Consider the following 20,314-nt stretch of genomic DNA (forward strand, 5'->3'; position numbering starts at 1 on the left):
AATCAGGGATTATAGTTATAATTTGTGATTTAGAGCCTACGCTTGATCAGGCTTGTGTTTGATCACCGCCATAGATAATACACATAAATAAGTTATAGATAAGCAACTCGACACTCAACAAAAATGTTTACGGGCGTCGGCCACTAGACGGCTTCGCTTTGATTAGTTTCTCATTTCTCCTGTAGATGGCAATAACATATTACCTACCCTATTTTTTTTTTAATGAAGGATTTTGAAAATTTTCAGAAACCACAAATTTATAAAATTTAATCAATTTGTCTATAACAAATAATAACTTGTATCATTTATTATTTTTTTATTTTCTGTGTTTACCTTTTTTATTGCTTAGATGGGTGGACGAGCTCACAGCCCACCTGGTGTTAAGTGGTTACTGGAGCCCATAGACATCTACAACGTAGACGCGCCACACACCTTGAGATACAAGTTATAACGGCTGCCCCACCCTTCAAACCGAAACGCATTACTACTTCACGGCAGAAATAGGCAGGGCGGTGGTACCTACCCGCGCGGACTCAAGTGGTCTTACCACCAGTAAAAATAATTAAATGCCTATAAAATAATTATATACACAATATTATATATATAATCAATTATATATATACACAATAATTGCAATACAATAATGAAATGCCTGAACTTTAACAAAATATAAGGTCGCAAGGGGCATCCGCTACAAGATGTCGTTAGTTTCCATACAAACAAAACAAGAGAATAGAATGACTTGACGTTCGCCCGCCATGACTAACGCAAATCCGTTCGGTGTTACCCGCTTTTAATTTAGTAGCAATTAGTTAAGAATGAGACGCTTAATTGTTAACAAAATAATCGCATTAATTTACTAAAGATCAAAATAATAACAAAATTAATTATAAGTATAAAAATTAATTGATATTCTTTATTTAAAAATGTTACGCGCCGTTATATTTATTACTTAATATTCAGGATAACAAACTTATTACAGTATCTCATCTCAAATACTTAGTAATAAGGTAGGTAACTTCTTATCGTGGTTCGAAATTCATTAATTTTTTTATTTACGCAGTTGAAGTTGAATTCGAATAAAAAAACCTTTCCCGTTAAATTCAAATAGTGCCGGTATTACGTTTTTCTTCACTAGAACGTAGTTACGTTACGCTCCGACTTTGATAGCGCGTAAGTTGATTTTTCCGCAGCCATTTTATTGAATAATATTGAACATCGCGTCACTACATAGTATAAAACAAAGTCGCTTTCTCTGTCCCTATATCCCTATGTATGCTTAAATCTTTAAAACTACGCAACAGATTTCGATGCGGTTTTTTTAATAGATAGATTGAATTGATAATAGTGATTGAAGAGGAAGGTCTATATGTATAATAACATCCATCAAATAGTGGAGAAATCAATAATAAATTACAGTTTCCGAAGCGAAGCGAAGGCGGGTCGCTAGTATTATATAAAATATTATATCAGACACAGGCGACGGGCCAAGGCAAAGCCGCCGTCGCCCAAAGCAAGTCTTGCCGGATCCCCCGGATCGACTCTTGGTGCTTTTAGACTCTTCAAGCACCGGTCATCGTCCTCATCCAGCTCATCGATTACAAGAGAAAAGTGTGACGAACGAACTAACCCATAGACACGGCCCACTGAGTTTCTCGTCGGATCTTCTCAGTGGGCTGCGATTCCGATTCCGATTGCGAGGCACTGCTCTTGATAAGGCCAGTGTTAGCACACAATTTCAGGTCGAGCCCCGTGAGCTCACTTACCAGCCATAGGCCTGGAATAGCCCCTTAGGCTAACAAGGAATAGGTAGGGAGAAAAACAACAGTAACATGGAAATATGATCGATATCAGTATCAATGAACAAACTCTATAGCAAAATTTTATTTACGAGTTTGTATTTTTTTAACAAATAGTCCTCTTGCTTAAACCGAAATGCGCAGTATTTCGCCGTAATACGAAATAATTTATTGCGCATTACGTACAACATTTTTTTTTAAATTTTCTGCTCGCCTGAGCATATTTAAGAACGCTTTTAGGTTCATTGCTGTTTTTTTTAATTACGACGAATATTCGCCATCAAAGTCAAAAGGTCGCATGTAGGTATTACGGATTCGCAAATTTTATGTTAATTATATAGACTCTTGGTGACGAATCCGTAATCATATCTATATTCTCAATCTAAACTCTCACTGAATCTTCCTCAAAAATGTGTGCACCTATCTATATAGGCAGAAAAATAATTCATTCAATAATATTACAAAAAGCAACGCTTGAAAAAAAAGAAACAAAGTGATATCTAACCTTTTAGCTCTGACAAAATCAAATCTAGTGTTTTTATATCATTGAGCGGATTGATCGAAGCGTCAACTTTGGACTAAATTATAGGTTTTCTTTTGTCTGTCGCATGTTTTAGGAAACAGAATGATAATGCTTGATTAATTAATTGTCTAATGGATTTCTAATCTTCATTTATTATGAAAATCGATTTATTTTTGTGAAGCCTTTGGCAACGTTAAGATTTCGATTTAAAAATCGATGAAACGAAAAAACGACACTAAAAAGAGACACCCATACACATCAAAAAGATTTAGTCTGTGGAGAATGAGATAAAAATAATAGTTTAAAAAAACTAAGAAAATACGCTTTTATAGAATATGCAACTAAAAATAGAAAATAAATTTTCTAAAGCGAAAAAAAAAGCGTGGGGTGCGTGGTATAAGTAGTTAGTTATAAATAGTTATGAATAAAACGGTTATTTTGATAATATCCTGAAAAGCATCCCACGCTTTTTTACAATAAAATCATTTTTTCTTACACTATTTTTAATTCAAATTTACTAAAATTTATTTTCTATTTTTTAGTTGGATCTTCTATAAAAGTGTATTTTGTTAGTTTTTTTAAATTATTATTTATTTTTCAATTTTAGTTGAATTTCAATTTCATCAATTTTTTTTTAAATATTGAATTGTCATCGGTCCTTAATAAGTATACAAAATTTCGAGTTTATCCGACGTTTTGAAGGGGGTCAAAATCATGTTCAAAGATTCCGTTACAAACATACATACGTCTGAAGCTAATAAAAGCGTATTAAAAACAGTTCTGAAGCTAACACTTGTGCCGCGTGTGAACTGCAAACATTTTTGTTTTGGTTCCATTGAGATAATGCCACTGCCCAGCGGGCGATAGTCGATAACTGAAGGTTACAGACAGAATATGAATGTCGCCACCTACGCTCAGACGAATAGTCACTGTATTGGAATAAGTAGCTGAGCCATTAGGCTGGATCACCTTTTTTTTTTTATTGCTTAGATGCGTGGACAAGCTCACGGCCCACCTGGTCTTAAGCGGTTATTGGAGCCCATAGACAGCGTAAATTCGCCACCCACCTTGAGATACAAGTTCTAAGATCTCAGTATAGTTACAACGACTGCCCTACCCTTCAGACCGAAACACATTACTGCTTCACGGCAGAAATAGGTAAGGCGGTGGTACCTACCCGCGCGGACTCACAAGAGATCCTACCACCAGTAATTACGCAAATTAAGATTTGCGGGTTTGATTTTTATTACACGATGTTATTCCTTCACCGTGGAAGTCAATCGAGAACATTTGTTAAGTACGTATTTCATTGGAAAAATTGGTACCTGCCGGCGGGATTCGAACACTGGTGCATCGCTCAACACGTATGTATTATACAGAGGGAAAGCGCGCCGTGGACAGAACACCAGCCAGATGGTCAGATCAGGTTAAAGAAGCGGTTGGAGGTAGGAAGTCTATACCATGCGGTCCATGCCAACCATGACCGAACACTGTGAAGGAAAGTCACATGTGGTCGCGATCCTCAGCATTGAGGGAACGATGAAGAAAAACAATATTAGAGTTCAATGTCACGCATACTATGATCTAACAACTGGGATCATTTCGATGCCTCCAATGAACACTACTCTAACTCAAAATTTTGAAATTTTCGTTTTTCACGCAAATCGCTTCACTATTTTAAATATTACAAATCATTATTGATGGGGTTAGAAGCAAGAGTAAATCAGCTAGTTCCAAAAAAAAACCATAAATATTTCTGCAATAATAAAGATTTTATCAACTTTTTTCGTTTTAAACTCTCCTCCTGTAAACCTACGAATTTGGAGTTAGCGTAGTATTCATTGGAGCCATCGATTTACTGTATCAAAGAAACCCCAAGTCAAACAAACCAAAAAACTTTCTATTTGCCAAAAAATATCAATGATTATTTTTAAATAAAATACCCATAGCGCAATATTCATATACCGTAGCATCTGAGTCATCCATGATCACGAACACAAAGTATTTGAAACGTCGGAAATAATGAAATGAAAATAAATAAACACAAGATTAAAACGTACAAATTGTTTTGTGTGTCGTGTTTGTGTGTATGCATGCGCGTATATAGATAGGATACGCGCAAATTTCGAGATATATGAGAAACTATATATACTTTGACAGTTATAAATTGTTGTATAAATTATTTTAATCTTCAAGGTGTATTCGTATTTTTGGTGAATATGAGTAGAGGAATAAACTACCGGAGACTGTATTTACTGTGTTTACCAGCTCGGCAATGGATCACGCGCATAAGCGTAGCATAAAGCAGCATTGTGATCATTTTCGTAATGTCGAGAAATGACATTCAGTGGCGTTATACCACGTTAAGCACAACCCCACTTAGGATAAAACCACCACGGAATTATGAACCTACAAACGCTATATTTAGTGATGCTAATTCCTTGTTAGGGTTGCGTCGGAAATATTCAAGTTATACTTTGTTTAAAATATCATTGTCGTCTGTCGATTTCAATGTAATTTTGAAGTCGTCGTGGCCTAAAGGATAAGACGCCCGGTGCATTCGTATCGAGCGATACGATATTTTTTTAAAGATTGAAGTATTATTGGTGGCCCAGGTCCCTTTCCAGTTTCATCAGGACAGGTGGGCGAGCACGGCTCAGCCAGGAGGGGTGGGATTTGCTAATAGCTGCTCGAGCGCCTCCGAAGAAGACCTAACAACTCAAGAGTATTTGCTTCGCGAATGAATCTACTACCGAATCGGAATCGCGACCCGCTGAGAAGATCCGGCGAAAAACTCAGCGGGCTGATGCATGGGTTAGGTTCCACGTCGAACTCTTTGCCGAGTTCGACGAGTACGGTTACCGGGACCCCTAAGCCTGCTCCTAGTGTTAGAGCTGAAGGTATCTAATGCAAGATTTATTGGATCTGATGAATCTGTAAGGACCCGTCTAGGGCGACGAAGGTGAGTTGCTCCTGTGATCAGGATTCGGGGAGTAGTCAGCGGCGGCAACGATAAGGCGATTATCATGACGCATAGCCTTATCGAAGTACCGTTCCAACTCTACCAGTGCCCGTAGGCATCTAACAATTTTTTTTAATGTAATACGTATTTAACAAATTTTCATTAAAGACTTTCACGGTGAAGGAATAATATCGTATAACAAAAATATTAATTTCGTAATTACTGGTGGTAGGGCGTGTTGAGTCCGCACGGGTAGGTACCAACGCCCTGCCTATTTCTGCCGTGAAGCAGTAATGCGTTTCGGTTTGAAGGGCGGGGCAGCCGTTGTACTGTAAAACTGAGACTTAGAACTCATGTCTCAAGGTAGGAGGTGCGGCATTAACCTGGTTGATGTCTATTGACTTTGGTGACCAATTGACATCAGGTGGGCCGTGAGCTTATCCAATTATATGACTATTAAAAAAAAATCACAATAAAGTCAACGCCATTACACAATACGACCAATCAAATCGTGTACAGATTTAAAATGCGTCCAAGACAGTTGTTCAATAACCGGGCAACCCTAGCCCCAACAACGAGAACACCATATTACTAAACAGCCATATCATTTATGTGTTGCCATGTAAAGAAAAATACGACAAAAACATGCGTCTGTAATTGAGAAACTGCTTCATGCTTCGTTTAAGTCTATTTTATTTAGATTAATACTAATGTTATTACTTCCGTCCTTAGCTCGGTATTTTTCATACGTTATTTTATTAAAGATATTTATTTTCTTACCCACAATTTCTAAGATCAGCTCTACCATTATAGTATCAGTAAAAAATATCTGTAATCTACACATTTATTCATCATAATTATGATCAAATCGTGTTTAATGCGATCACGTTTCTTTAATACGATTGGGATGAAGTTTTTTTAGCGATAGTTACCGTCAAATTAACATTAAACATACCATAACGGGTCAAATGACCTATTTTGACCTATTTTGAACTATTGCATTGAAAATGCACGTATCTTATTGTTTTGGCACATTTGATTTCATGACTTTTTCTTACCAATTAATCTACAGTTTTTATACTTTTCTGTTTTTTTTTTCAGTAACACTTTTCGTATACCGTTATCTACCCGCTACAGTAGAAACAGGTACAAGTAAGTGTTGGTATGATTAGTGTTAATGATCGAGATCAACTAAGTACCACGCGTCATTTCGGATCCTCCCGATCCACTAACGGTGCTTTTAGGTACCTCAAGCACCGGTCACCGTTCCCGTCGAACCCGTCGCTTGCGACGGAGGGCTCGGCGAGTAAACTAACCCATAGACACAGCCCTCTGAGTTTCTCGCCGAATCTTCTCAGTGGCTCGCGTTTCCGATCCGCTGGTAGATTCTGCGAAGCACTGCTCTTGCTAGGGTCAGGTTTAGCAGCTTCGCCAGGTTTGAGCCCCGTGAGTTGATCTACTCGTCCGGTAACGCTGATATAAGCCTCTCAAGGCTATCAGTATAGATAGAAAAAAAACTAATTACTTAAAACAGCAAGAAATGCAGAACTTCTGCATTTGATTGGTTGCTAAATTTTAACTGGACACTGAAACGTCATTAAATAACTTTGAATATTTTTGATGACACCCACACACACCATGTTCACATTTATTACACACAGAGGGTACATTAATACATTCATTTCAATATCACACTTTTGTTAATTGTAATATTTTAAGCTCACATATTGTTATTATTAAGCAATCCATGAATTTCAGTTTAATTTTGTCTAGTAATGATATATTTTTGTGTATCTGAAGTAAAGCTGTTGTGTATTCTTTGTACGAAGAACACTGCTGCTTGAGATACAGGTTTTATCACCCAGTTCAAGCACAGATGCAAATTAAGATTGTGTTTCCACTTCTATGTTAACAATAAATAAATTACTCGCAGTAAGTTTATTTTACCTTGTTCAATTGAACTGACGAGTAATATTTGTATATCGTAAACGTTAAGAGTATTCTACCAGTTTTGCGGTAAACTAGCTCGCTCGCAAAGAGCGCGTTACCCCGCGGCCGCGTGTAACGGTGAAAGCAACCTAAAAAGTAAAACATACTAGCGTCCGCATGCGTTTTAGATAAAACCTGCTTCGACGTGTAAAAAAAGTATTCTATCACACAATAGGGCGTTTATGTTCGTCCATCAATCACGCTTACATCCACTAAAAACGTTATAAGAAAAATTCCTTGTAACCAGGGCTGCCATTTTGATTATTTTTTTCTCTCTTTCTTTTTCGTTCCGAATTTCGCACCTCAAAATAGTAATATTCGAAGATAAAACTTGATATACGCTCAGGAATTTATAGGTGGAAAAGTATTCGCAAAAAATGTAATATATTAGAGAAAATAAAACCCACAATGAGAGTTACGGTCCGCTGTCACATTTGCGGGTAATGTATAACGATAATTAGGTATGTTGCGGACCCATTTTTACGTTGAAATGAGGCCGTCAGCACCAAAGTGACCTAACCCACAAATTTTCATATTCATGCTTAGATAATACAATTTATTTAAAACATAATCAATTTTTATGCAAAACCGGCCTATGCCTAATTTGACCCATAGATAACAGATGGCGTTGTAAAAACTCATTTTGGCGCGTATCGTTTTTTGGCAACGAAGGAGTGTAAAAGTAAATTCAAACCTCATTATTTTCATACTAACTAGAATAAACTTAGGCTACTTTTGCGCTGACGACCTCAAATGTGCTGTACGTTTTAGTAACGACGAGTTAGTACGCCGGTCGCTGTGTATTTTTATAACCATTTAAGCCGTTAATTTTATGTAAATTGAGTTAATGCCGTGTTAACAAAAAAAAAGTACTTTATTTTGGTTAAATACACACTTATGAATATACGGCGTACCGAATTCATTTTGAAACAAAATATCTCTCCTTTTTTTAGGTATCAGTTTTATGCAAACAAAAGCGTAATGGAAACTATTATGTTTCGCGTCAAGTTTTTAATTAAAACTGAAAGGTAGAATTAAACTCATAATTACAACTAACGTTTATTATTATTTAAGTTACGTTTTTAAACAACATTAGTGTAATAGTGTACAAAACTTCTCTGTATACAAAAATCTACAGTGTTACAACAATAAGTCTTCAGAAGTTCCTTTAATTGGCTAACAATATATTAAACAAAGATCATAAAATGAACCGATTCTTGAATATTTCTTTTGTGCTTCGATGCGTCAACGATCTCGTGACCCACCCACCCCACCTAGTGGTAAGTGGTTACCGAAACATAGAAATCGCATCGTGAATAACGCCACACACCTTTGGCAATGAGATCAAAGCCTTAAAACTACTGAATAAAATTTATGACGTCCCTTAAATCGGTATGCACGATTGCTTCCCAGCATAACTAGGAGAAATTGTGATACACACCGTCAGCGTACAGTGTACTTAGTGCGACTTGTTTAACGTTCTCGATAGCGTAAAAGTTAACTCAAATTCGTATGGAGTGGCAACGTTTGCCTAAGTTTACCGCTAGGGACGCTGTTTACGCTAACAAGAACGTTAAAAAACCCGGACTAAACACCACACAAGAACGTATACGCGTTATAAAATCGATATAAGAATCGAAGCGAGCTTATTTCAATACCTCGGAGAAGGCCACATCAAAATTGATTCGGCCGCTGAGACTGCCGACCGACAATAAATCTGTTGACAATGTTATGAAAACTACAACTTTTTTATTGCCTTCGAAGGAAGATACTCGTGAGCCAATTCTTGTTAACTTCATACATGTCATCATAATGTGATCCTCAACTACGTTAGGCAAAGAAACCGATGTACCTCGATAACCTTAATTAATTTAAAGACATATCATAACACAGAGTGAATAAAGGAGAGGGAAGCGTCACATTTTTTTTTCCTACCTTTGCTGGTTACCTAGGTGGTTGTGCCAACGTAACTGAGCGAGTAGGTGAGCTCACGGGGCTCTAACTTCAGGACGTTGATAACACTAGCCTAGCAAGAGCAGCGCTTCAGGAAAGAACCTACCACCGGATCGGAAATGCGACCCACTGAGAAGATCCGGCGAGAAACTCAGTGGGCTGTGTCTGAGGGTTAATTTACTCGCCGAACCCTTCGTCGCAAACGACTGGTTCGACGAGAATGGTGATCGGTGCCTGAGGTACCTAAAAGCAATCGATAATGAATCGGCAGGCTCCGAAATTCACTTTATTGAATTTCTTTCTATCGGCGTCTGTCAGGGCACCTAGTCCGAAATAAATAACCGCTTTGTGATCGAAAAAAGTGTTCAATTACCACGTGATCTTCTGTAGTAGATGATGAGATGGAATTATATATATTCAGTATTTGTATCATCAAAAGCGTCTATGACATATCGCCAAAAAAAACATTACAAATTAAGTCGTATTTCTAATAACATTAAACTTAAAACATCTAAATTGTTCGTTAGCGTAAAATGTTTTCTCCGTGGCAACCCTAAAACGGCGGATATATCCGAAGCCATTACGTTTAGCGCGAATGTAAGAATATATTTTTACCTGTACATGTTTATCTTGACGATTCAAAGCGCCTCTTGTTATTGCTATGACAGCTTCACTGAGATGTTTCCATATTTATTTATTTTTGGGAGGTAAACGTAAATATACATATTTTTTTTGTATTTTAATAAGTACACAATTTGGTGAGACTCTGCATATTTTAGTAGGAGATCGGCCACAACAAAAACTTATCTGAAAGTTTTTGCTAAGCGAAACGTGTCCTAGATTGAAGGTGAAACAGCTCTTAGACACAATACGATTGATATTTCATGTCTCTAAGCGACATTAATATTGAGATTTCTATGGGCTCCGACAAACACATAACCTTTTTCATCCGTGAGCTTATTCACCCACCTAAACATTTTTTTTATAAAATACTAGCTGACCTGGCAGACTTCGAAGTGCCTCAATCGATAAATAAAAGACCTAAAGTTGTGTATAAAATAAACTTAAAACAAACAAAAGGAATCCGTCCGACGGGGGACACATGAAAGGAAAAACAAAATTATTATTTTCATTTAATTCCGAGCATTTTCATATATATCTACCTTTTAAACATTCTCTGGACTCTCCCACAAATAATTCAAGACCAAAACTAATCAAATCGGTCCAGCCGTTCTCGAGTTTTAGCGAGACTAACGAACAGCAATTCATTTTTATATATAGGTATAGAAGAAGATATATTTTTAAAATAGACTCATCCGATTATTTCGATTTTACTTCGGTCATTCTGTTCATACGAACCGTTTTAGAGCGAATATTATTTTCCCAGCGACCACAGAATTAATACACAATATCTCGGCTCCGCGTCTAAAGCTGGACCGTCGTACCTACTGACAACAATTAGCGACTGTTTGTTAATAAGCTTACGCTGGACGGGCAAGCGATTCGAAAATTACCATCACCGTTTGTAACAACGTCAATACAATCACTAGCATCCTGCCGACGTTGAGTACTCGTGAGTTTGTTCAGCATTCCGTATCGAGAGGTTTAAATAAATAAAAATAATAAATAAACAAAATACTAGTCGCGGTAAGTAGAACATACGAAATAGGATATGATACTATAGTATATTATATAATTATGATATTGCTTAAATGGGTGGGCAAGCTCACGGCTCATGTGCTGGAGAGTTCTAAATCTCGATTTTACAAGACTGCCCCACCCTTCGAACCGAAACGCATCACTGCTTCACGCTAGAAATTTATCAAAACTAAAATAATTGTTTGTTCGTGAACCCCTATACGCAAAATTAAATGCCGACCATACAGGCATGATCTACAACCACATAATGACAAAATAAAAAGATGCGCGTAACATTTTAAGCGAAATCGGATGCGTAAACTAACCACGTTTTGCGCGTAACAAATCGCTAGCGACACGTACAAACAAAAGTATTCTTTTCATTCATAAACCAGAAATAGTTTTCAAAACATTCTATATTATCGTTCTTAACTATAACCCGGCGGACTATCTACGTAAACGCACACATTCGTAACACGTTAGCTCTACGTGTGTGCGTGCAAGTGAATGCGTGTTATTATTTCACTAGAAATAGAACAATAGGCCTGCCATACGTGTACTACAATGCCGGTAATGATGCCAACGGTGTCTGAACGTACGACGTGTAATAAACAATTATGTTTTGGCATAAATACTCGGTACAGCTCTGTGTGTAACTCCGATATAACTCTGTGGTCTAACAGTTAAATGACGTAACTAAAAACAATTCTACAATTTGATGACAAATACATTAGTTCATTTATAAAGTACCTATTGATAAAAGTGAATTCGAACCTTAATGTTGTTTCACGCGCTTTTGTTGGCTAGGTTTTTTTTTTTAAATCCAGTTTTTTTTTAAATTCTGTATCCTAGGTACTTCGTCGATATAAACAGGACTTTATGATCTTGACTTGTATTTATTATAATACACTCCTACTATTAGGTAATGTAAATGTTTGTAAAATCAGCCAATTTCTACAAAGCTTTTGGTGTGTATGTATTTTTTTTCTCTTAATAATACTTCCCTATTTGAATCGGTTTTACTTCACAATTCAATGAATTTAATCTTTATTGCGCGAAGCCCTAATCACCTTTCTAAAATAATAATACAAATTTTAACCAAAAAAATAATGGAAATGGTTAGATCTTGATAAAATTAAACTTGCCCACATGAGAAGCACTAGAGAATTGAAATAAAAAATAATCATCAAAATCGGTTATCCTAGTAAAAAGTTCTAAGTTCGAATAGCTAACCTCTTCCTTTTTGGAGTATATCCTCATTTACCCCTTATAGCATCGACTATCTTCTGGTAAAACTCCAGTCATTTTCGATCTAGCCGTTTCGGAGATTAGCGGGATCAAACAGACAGACGGTCAGACTAATTATTTAAGTATTGTATTTTTTTGTTTACTACACGTACGCTTACGACCCACCGGTGGGCCTAGCGTACTTTATACCATTCGGACCAAGCCAAAATCATCGAATCAGTAATTTTTATCAACTTAACATTTTCATTCTAAAATTTATAAAGTGCGATAATAATTAACGACGTTTACCGTCATACATATATTAAAAAGCTCACGAGTGACTCTTATGGCCCAAATGTTTCAGCATGATAAGGCTCACCGGTGAGCAATACTCGATTTTTCCATACAGCGTTCAACTTTCTATTTTTCCGTACTTATTCTAGCAACCTCGAGGGGTTATTCTAGATTCACCGAATTAGTAGGTGAACTCACGGGGCTCAAACCTGACGACGTTACCGAGAAGATGCGGCGTGAAACTCAGTGGGCTTTGTCTGTGGGGGTGGCGTTCAACGTGTTAAAACAAAACGCATTTATTTTACTTTCGGTTCCTCAATTAATCATTTCTTCATTGTATTACCTGAGTAGCCGCGCGATATCAAGACAAACCAATACACGAACAAATCTCTACAACACAGTTCTTTTACCAACATTGTTTGTGAACGATAGTTTCGCATTTCTAATTGCAAACACGAGGTATCGCATCACAGATGAAAAGATAAGTAAATGTGTGTTTGCGAAACTTGTTTGCCTAACGTACCTACATACGAGTATGTAGAATGTACTGATTCTGTTGTTTACGTATTGTGATTCGAAGATTTTGAATTTGCATTTTAATTTGTACATCGCAGGTGATAAACAATGAGATTACTGCACGCATTGTCGTCGTGGCCTAAAGGATAAGACGCCCTGTGCATTCGTATCGAACGATGCGAATGTGCCGGTGTTCGAATCCCGCAGGCGGGTAACAATTTTGCTGGTAAAATATGCACTTAATAAATGTTCACGAATGACTTCCACTGTGAATGAATAACATCATCTAATAAGAGTAAAGCCCGCAAAACAAAAATTTGCGTAATTACTGTTGGTAGGACGTATTGTGAGTCCGTACGGGTAAGTATCACCACCCTGTCTGTTTCTGCCGTTAAGCAGTAATGTGTTTCGGTTTGAAGGGTGGGGCAGCCGTTGTACTGTAAAACTGAGACTTAGAACTCAGCTCTAAAGGTAGCGCGGCATTTATTGATGTCTATTGGCTTCGGTGACCATTTAACGCCAGGTAAGCCACAATGAACTATGCAATAAACAATACAATAGTTTTAAAACTCTAATATCCTGGCCAGTATCAGAAGGATAAAACAAAAAAAGATTGAATAGTTTAATAATGAGATTTTATTCTTTTTAAGCTACATATTATGGTTTATTGTATTAAAAATAAGATACTTGTTTGTTTCTTGTGAATCATAAGCACGTAGGATTACATTATTTATAGTTTAACAGCTAGAATATCGACTTCGTAGAGGACAAGCTCTGAGTGCGCTCCGCCCCTAACATTAAATTTGTAGACGTAAATTTGACAAGAAGATTGATTACCACGTGTCCGTGTTCGATACGTTTTCGTGTAATCATTATATTAATCACATCGACTGTGCTCAGAGCTATTCGAGTCAACGCGATTCAATCATTTTTGTTGTACTATGTGGTTGGTGCATTCATTAGAAATGATTTGTATGACGCGGCTCTATATGGAGGAGGCGATTTTATTTGTTCGACTTCATGGCAATGGAGGCACTCAATTTGAAGCCCATGATTTTAATACATCACCCGCAAAAGTTATTTTATAGTTTATTCTAGTCATTATTTTTTTATAGCTATAATAGTCCCCGACATTTCAATACTTTACAGTTTTCGTGGTAGCGAACGACACTGTCGTCGCTAAAGCAGTTTCAATTACGTCTATGACTCGGAAAACCCTAGGAGAATACTAGACGAACTTGATTTTTAAGTGATTCGTAGACATTGCTACGTGAAAGCCGGCACCCACATGGAGACGCGAGGTAATGGTCTCTGGTAATGACATTGTAAACACTATCATACATTGGACACCGGAATGCATCACTATACCGCGGCAGAATTATAAATAACCTACCACCAGTTAACTTATGCCAAAATATTCCTCAATCAATGTCCGACAGGCTATAATGTTTAGCATACAAAAAATAGTGTTTTTTTCGTTATTGCTTTTATGAATGTTAATATCGTCACCCACTTCGATACGTGCGATACAGTCTCAATAGTTTAACATCTGCCCCACCCTTCAAACTGGTACGCATTACTGCTGCGAAAATTACTTCTACCTACTACAGAAACGGGAAGGAAGATGACCTACCCGTGCGGGTTTGCATGATACTTATCACCATTAAACAATACTAAGTAGATAAAAAAAACACAATTAATTACTAAACTTCATGTAACCAATGAGAGTATAATGAAAAAAATAAAAAACAAAATCGTAAATCATTAATTAAGTAGATTTTATCAGAACTGAAACCCGCGTGCGTTCGTATTTACAAAATTTACAAAACATACAATATATCAAGCGACGCGCGTGAAAAAAAGGAATAACTCACTGTATTAATAAATATTTTAAATTATAAATCTTAATCACGATCCTTTCTTTTTTAACATACAGATAAAGTTTTATCGTTAACGTAACATATTATTTTCTCCGTTCCGAACAGATTACAGTTTTACAGTTTTCGTGGTCACTCACACACAACAATCGCATTTTTTTTTTTCGTCGCGTCTATGAATACTGTAAAACTCGAAACGTAAAACCAATTTAAATTGTGCCTCACGAAAACCAAATAAAAAAAACAGTGACTATTAAATTTGTACGATTGGAAAAATTATGAAAAACCGTCCTACGTTCTAATAAGATTGAGGAAAATCACATAAAATTTTCCGAACAAATTTCTTAAGAGAATACATTTTTAAAAGTGAACCCCGTTTTCCCCTTTTTGGTTAAGTCTTTAATATTTTGAAAAAAAAACTCTTAACATAAACAACGTTAATGTTGTTTGTTAGACTATAACCGTGAATGCCTTTGAAACCATATAATCGCTTTTTACATAATCCGTTCTCTTAGTACTTACTAAATAAAACAGAATCGCACTAAACACCGCGGCACAGAAGCGTATCGTAACAAGAACCCTTCGGTTCGGATCTGGCAAATGGGTTGCAAGTCGCGCGGCCGTCACATTAAACTCATGCACTCCCTTGCCGCTAGTGCCAAGGTCAGCGCACCACGCGACAACCACATCGCGCCGCCATCCCGCCCCGTTTAAAACACCACACAAAAATAACAAACATCACGACATACCTGTTCTTTTCTAATTCGTTATGTGTAGTCCTGTAACAAAAAACATAACATCACGGCACTGTCACGTAAACACTTATCACTCACTGCACTCACTATTATTATCACTAGACGGCCGACTCACCTGCTTCCCTGCGATTTTTTCGTCTTCGGACGTCTCCCCCCCGGCTTGGGATCTTCGTATATAGGTAACGCCGAGGCGTAACCGTGTTCCGCGTCTGCAATGAACAAAACTGCAATTCCGTCAATATCAGCTGATTACGCTACGGGCGAAAATAGACGGGTGCCATTTTTGACGTGTGCGTGTCGTTTGACAATTCGAACAAAGAAAAACAAAATACCTCGGTCACGGCGTTCGATGAATTCGGCGGCTTGGATTAAATCGGCAATGCTCATTTTAATGGTACGCGGAGTAAACACGGCGGTCACGAACGACACTCGACTTCACTCGAATGAAACTATTAATAAAAGTATCTCAGGGCGCTCAGAGATCCACGACAGCGTGCACGGACGTCAAAAACACACTGAACTAGTCGGGGACGCGAGACCGTGTGGAACGGTTCGTGATTTGTCGGCGCCACTCGGAGCCGCTTCGGCAAGCCAATCGCGGCACACGATGCCTACAATAAAATACCTGGGTCAATCACGTGAACTTTGTGTTTCCAAACAAAACATTTTTTTTTTCGTATGCGCTGCTCTTGGTGAAGTGGTAACTCTTCGCTTTAACGAAACTGGCTGGTTTTTAACAATCTGTTGTAGATAATAAGCACACATTTCACGATTTCACATAACATTTCAAAATAATACGTGTCTAGACATCCATTATTGCTTTAAATAATAGAGTACGTTGACTTTGTTTTCATTGTACTTATACTTAAAAAATTAAAACGACTATGTCACATTTGCGAAACACTTTTAATATTCAATATTCTCAAGCACGTTTTCAATGTATCATTCAATATAATCAACATATGGATTCTTGCGAACATGACCGGTAGCAGATGCTTCCTTGGTTCCTGTAACAATGATACATTTCTACGCTTAGGGTGTGTCGCCCAAGTCATGTGAACGTAGATGGAAATCGATGCAGAGCCAAACAAGGAATGTTCTTCCACATCGATTGTTCGGAGAATTGCATTTGTAATCATATAGATGAGTATTTGTAAAGGGGGAAGACGTGTTATGCCTACCTGCTGGACAATAACAAAAATTGGCTAAAAGATCTCGTAGTAGTTTAATAATCACCATTGTAAATTATTATTTTTAGTTTACTGGGTTGACGAGCTCACGGCCTGGTGTTAAGTGGTTACCGGAGCCCATAGACATCTATAACGTAAATGCGCCACTCACCCTGACATGAATTCTAAGGACGGCTTACCTGGCTGAGCCTTTGCTCGCCCACCTGTCCTGATGAAACTGGAAAGGCCTCAGGGCCACCAGTAATCCTTCAAGCATAAAAAAAGTGCAATGGCTGCCTCGCCCTTCAAACCGATATGCATTACTGATTCACGACAGAAATAGGCAGGGTGGTGGTAGCGCGGACACACAAGACGTCCTAACACCAGTAAGCCTCTAGGGTTTATACTGGCTTCACCGAGGGTGTAGGCGATCTCACGGGACTCAGCCTTGGAAACTTTGCTAACATCTGCCCTAGCAAGAGCTTGTACAGTAAACTGCTTAGAGAGCGCTATGAAGAATTTTCACCTAAGCGAAACCTATGCAGAGTGGATTTCCAGTCAACTTCGCTCCTTCATCTTTCCAGTAACACTTACAACCGAGTAGACCTTACGCGTGTCTGCAGCCGAAAAGCGGAAAATATGAGCAAACGTGTTAAACAGCTAATGCAGTCAATAATAATAGTTCCCGATAGGAACTGTGTTTGACCTTCGGACAGATAAAATGTTAATTGTTAAGGAAATTGTAATTTAATTACCTACTGTAAATGAAGATACAGAGAAAAATCACGCATGGTCACCTGATCCTAAGCTAGGTCGCTCCTGCACTAAGAAACCAGACATTTACGTTAATATATTAAAACATCCGGACAAGAAACAAACAAATCTGTTCACGTCGCAAAATTGTTTGTCTGCAATGAGAACCGAACCAACGACCCTCGTCCCGGCTGTCTTGGGACGCTACCCACTATGCCATCTGGTCAATCATTTGGAAAATACGTAAGATTGCTTTCCGGTACAAATAGATTTTGCCATTTTTTATTGTGATATCGGACGTATACGTGGTAAGGTCTGTGGTAAGGGAAGGCATCCAATCTCGGAGAGTGCAATATGTAATACTGAGCAACTGCTATTTGATTTTTTTATTGCCTTAGAAGATGGGCGAGCTCATCGTCTGATATTAAGTTGTCACGCGCGATACTAAGATAGCCGCTATGCTTAACTATTCATTTAGGGGGAAAAGTAGAGGGCAGAAATATTTATTATCGATTTTATGGACATATGAGCATACAGCTTTTCTAATAGTGTGGTCATCATCATTCAAGGACGTCAGCAATGTCAGTCATGCAGCCGCCCACATGACTCCTTAAGTTCTGCCGTGAAGCAGTAATGCGTTTTGGTTTGAAGGGTGGGGCAGCCGTTGTAACTATACTGGAGACCTTAGAACTTATATCTCAAGGTGGGTGGCGCATTTACGTTGTAGATTTCTATGGGCTCCAGTAACCAGTTAACACCAGGTGGGCTGTGAGCTCGTCCACCATCTAAGCAATAATCATAAAATAAAAAAAACCTCGTATGAAGGTTTTACATCGGGTCACATCATTTGAAAATGAATAAAAACGCGTAACAGCTCCTAGTTAGGATTTTTATTGGGTTTTGAGTATCAAAAACACCCATCGGAAAACATACTCGGGTTCTGAATAACAAATATTGACAGAAATACTGAATCAAACCAGAAATAGAACTCGGGTCACGTGCTCCATTCAAATTTACTACCCACTAGCTAGACCAAAGAGAACAGGTATATGTATTAGGTATATAAGTAATATTAGGTATATAAGTAATATAATTTTGTGGTCGTCGTGGCCTAAGGGATAAGACGTCCGGTGCATTCGTGTGTAGCGATGCACCGGTGTTCGAATCCCGCAGGCGGGTACCAATCGTACTCAACAAATGTTCACGATTGACTTCCACGGTGAAGGAATAACATCGTGTAATAAAAATCAAACCCGCAAAATTATAATTTGCGTAATCACTGGTGGTAGGACCTCTTGGGAGTCCGCACGGGTAGGTACCACCACCCCGCCTATTTCCGCCGTGAAGCAGTAATGCGTTTCGGTTCGAGGGGTGGGGTAGCCGTTGTAACTATACTGAGACCTTAGAACTTATATCTCGAGGTGGGTGGCGCATTTACGTTGTAGATGTCTATGAGCTTCAGTAACCACTTAACACCAGGTGGGCTGTAAGCTCGTCCACCGATCTATGCAATAAAAAAAAATATATTAGGTATATTATATACTAGCTGATATCCGACTCAGTCCGCTTAATCAAGAGAAAGTACCAGTGTAGTTTGCCGTGTAAATGAGATATTTTTTGGGATAAAAGGTATCCTACGTCACTGTCCTGACTAAAATATGTACTATCATTTAAATAAATCATATCAACCCATTGCTTCGTTTCGACGTGATAGAAGGACAAACAAACAGACTTTTATATTTATAATAATAAGTATGGATTAGGCATTACAGAGATGTGGTCGGTTTTCGAAGCTGGAGCTCAGACTATGGAGATCCACCTCGGACACGTTCAAATTATAATAAAAATATATGTTGAGTGTTTGTTGGGATTTCTAATTATCTCTCTTTCTTTTTAGGCAGCGGCTTGGCTCTGCCCCTGGCATTGCTGAAGTCCATGAGCGACGGTAACCATCACCATCAGGTGGGCCATATGCTCGTCTGCCTACAAGGGCAATAAAAAAGAAAGAAAAGTTCTCGGTTTTTTTTATGATTTTTTTGTTTAGGATATTTTATATTTATATTATTACTTAAACGTCTTTTTTTTAAACGTCAACTTAGACATATTCATAATATTATAGCAGTTCTAAATTTAAAAAAAAAAGGAAAAATTCTAAACAGTTCGGTATATTCTCGCTGATGGGTAATAAGATATCTAACAAGACAAGAAGACACTTAGTGACTTTGAATAATCGAAGAGTTGTGGCTACTGGCGTTAATGCAGTAGAAACATTTTCAAAACTATCACTGAACAAGCTGTTCACTGTCAAACAGTAGGAATGGTGGGGTACACCTTAAATTGCTGCCGAATCAAAGGTGTGCTTAAAAAAAAAGGTTTTGTTTCTTTTCTTTCGTACATTAACATCCCAATTCGCTTTTAAGAGTTCTGGGTCAAAAATTATAAATTATTCTATCAGTAATTTAATTTTGGTTTTAAGCTTTTGACTTTATATGTACTATGTACAGTGAATTGCGGAAGCGGATTCGATGTCTCTAAAAAATATTTAGTGGGAAATGAAAAAATACAAGATCTGAAAACGGTGTTACGTGGTTACTGGGGACCATAGACATCTACAACGTAAATGCGCCACCCATATTGAGATATAAGTTCTAAAGTCCCAGTATAGTTACAACGGCTGCCCCACCCTTTAAGCCGAAACGCAATACTGCTTCACGGTAGAAATAGGCGGGGTGGTGGTACCTACCTGTGCGGACTCACAAGAGGTCCTACCACCAGTAATTTCCATACCACCTTAATGTTGAAACTGTGTATTTCTGACACAGTTTGAAAACTATAGTTCACCGACGAACTACTACTTAA

At 37.9% G+C, this 20,314-nt stretch overlaps 2 protein-coding genes across 6 annotated transcripts in view; both read right to left on the minus strand.

Annotated features, from left to right (window-relative positions):
• LOC101745438 (max dimerization protein 4) overlaps positions 1-16,074 on the minus strand; it is a 398,245-nt gene extending 382,171 nt beyond the window's left edge. Inside the window, exons 1-3 of one of the 2 annotated variants that reach the window (XM_012694310.4) lie at positions 15,866-16,074; positions 15,649-15,757; positions 15,528-15,557 (exon numbers count right to left, since the gene is read on the minus strand). In XM_012694310.4, the coding sequence (XP_012549764.1) occupies positions 15,528-15,557; positions 15,649-15,757; positions 15,866-15,920 (194 nt within the window). In that variant the 5' untranslated portion in view covers positions 15,921-16,074. The remainder of the gene's footprint in view (positions 1-15,527; positions 15,558-15,648; positions 15,758-15,865) is intronic. The other variant, XM_012694311.4, reaches the window with a different exon arrangement.
• LOC110384705 (blood vessel epicardial substance) overlaps positions 1-20,314 on the minus strand; it is a 151,716-nt gene that overhangs the window by 96,494 nt on the left and 34,908 nt on the right. For 2 of the 4 annotated variants that reach the window (XM_062675271.1, XM_012694308.4), the window contains one exon: positions 16,417-16,540. The exons of the other annotated variants lie outside the window; for them this stretch is intronic. In XM_062675271.1, coding sequence (XP_062531255.1) covers positions 16,421-16,540 — 120 coding nt within the window. In that variant the 3' untranslated portion in view covers positions 16,417-16,420. Of the gene's footprint in view, positions 1-16,416; positions 16,541-20,314 lie in introns of those variants that run through there. 4 annotated transcript variants of the gene reach the window in all.

Source organism: Bombyx mori, chromosome 23, assembly GCF_030269925.1.
Source record: "Bombyx mori chromosome 23, ASM3026992v2".
Taxonomy (NCBI): Eukaryota; Metazoa; Arthropoda; class Insecta; order Lepidoptera; family Bombycidae; genus Bombyx; species Bombyx mori.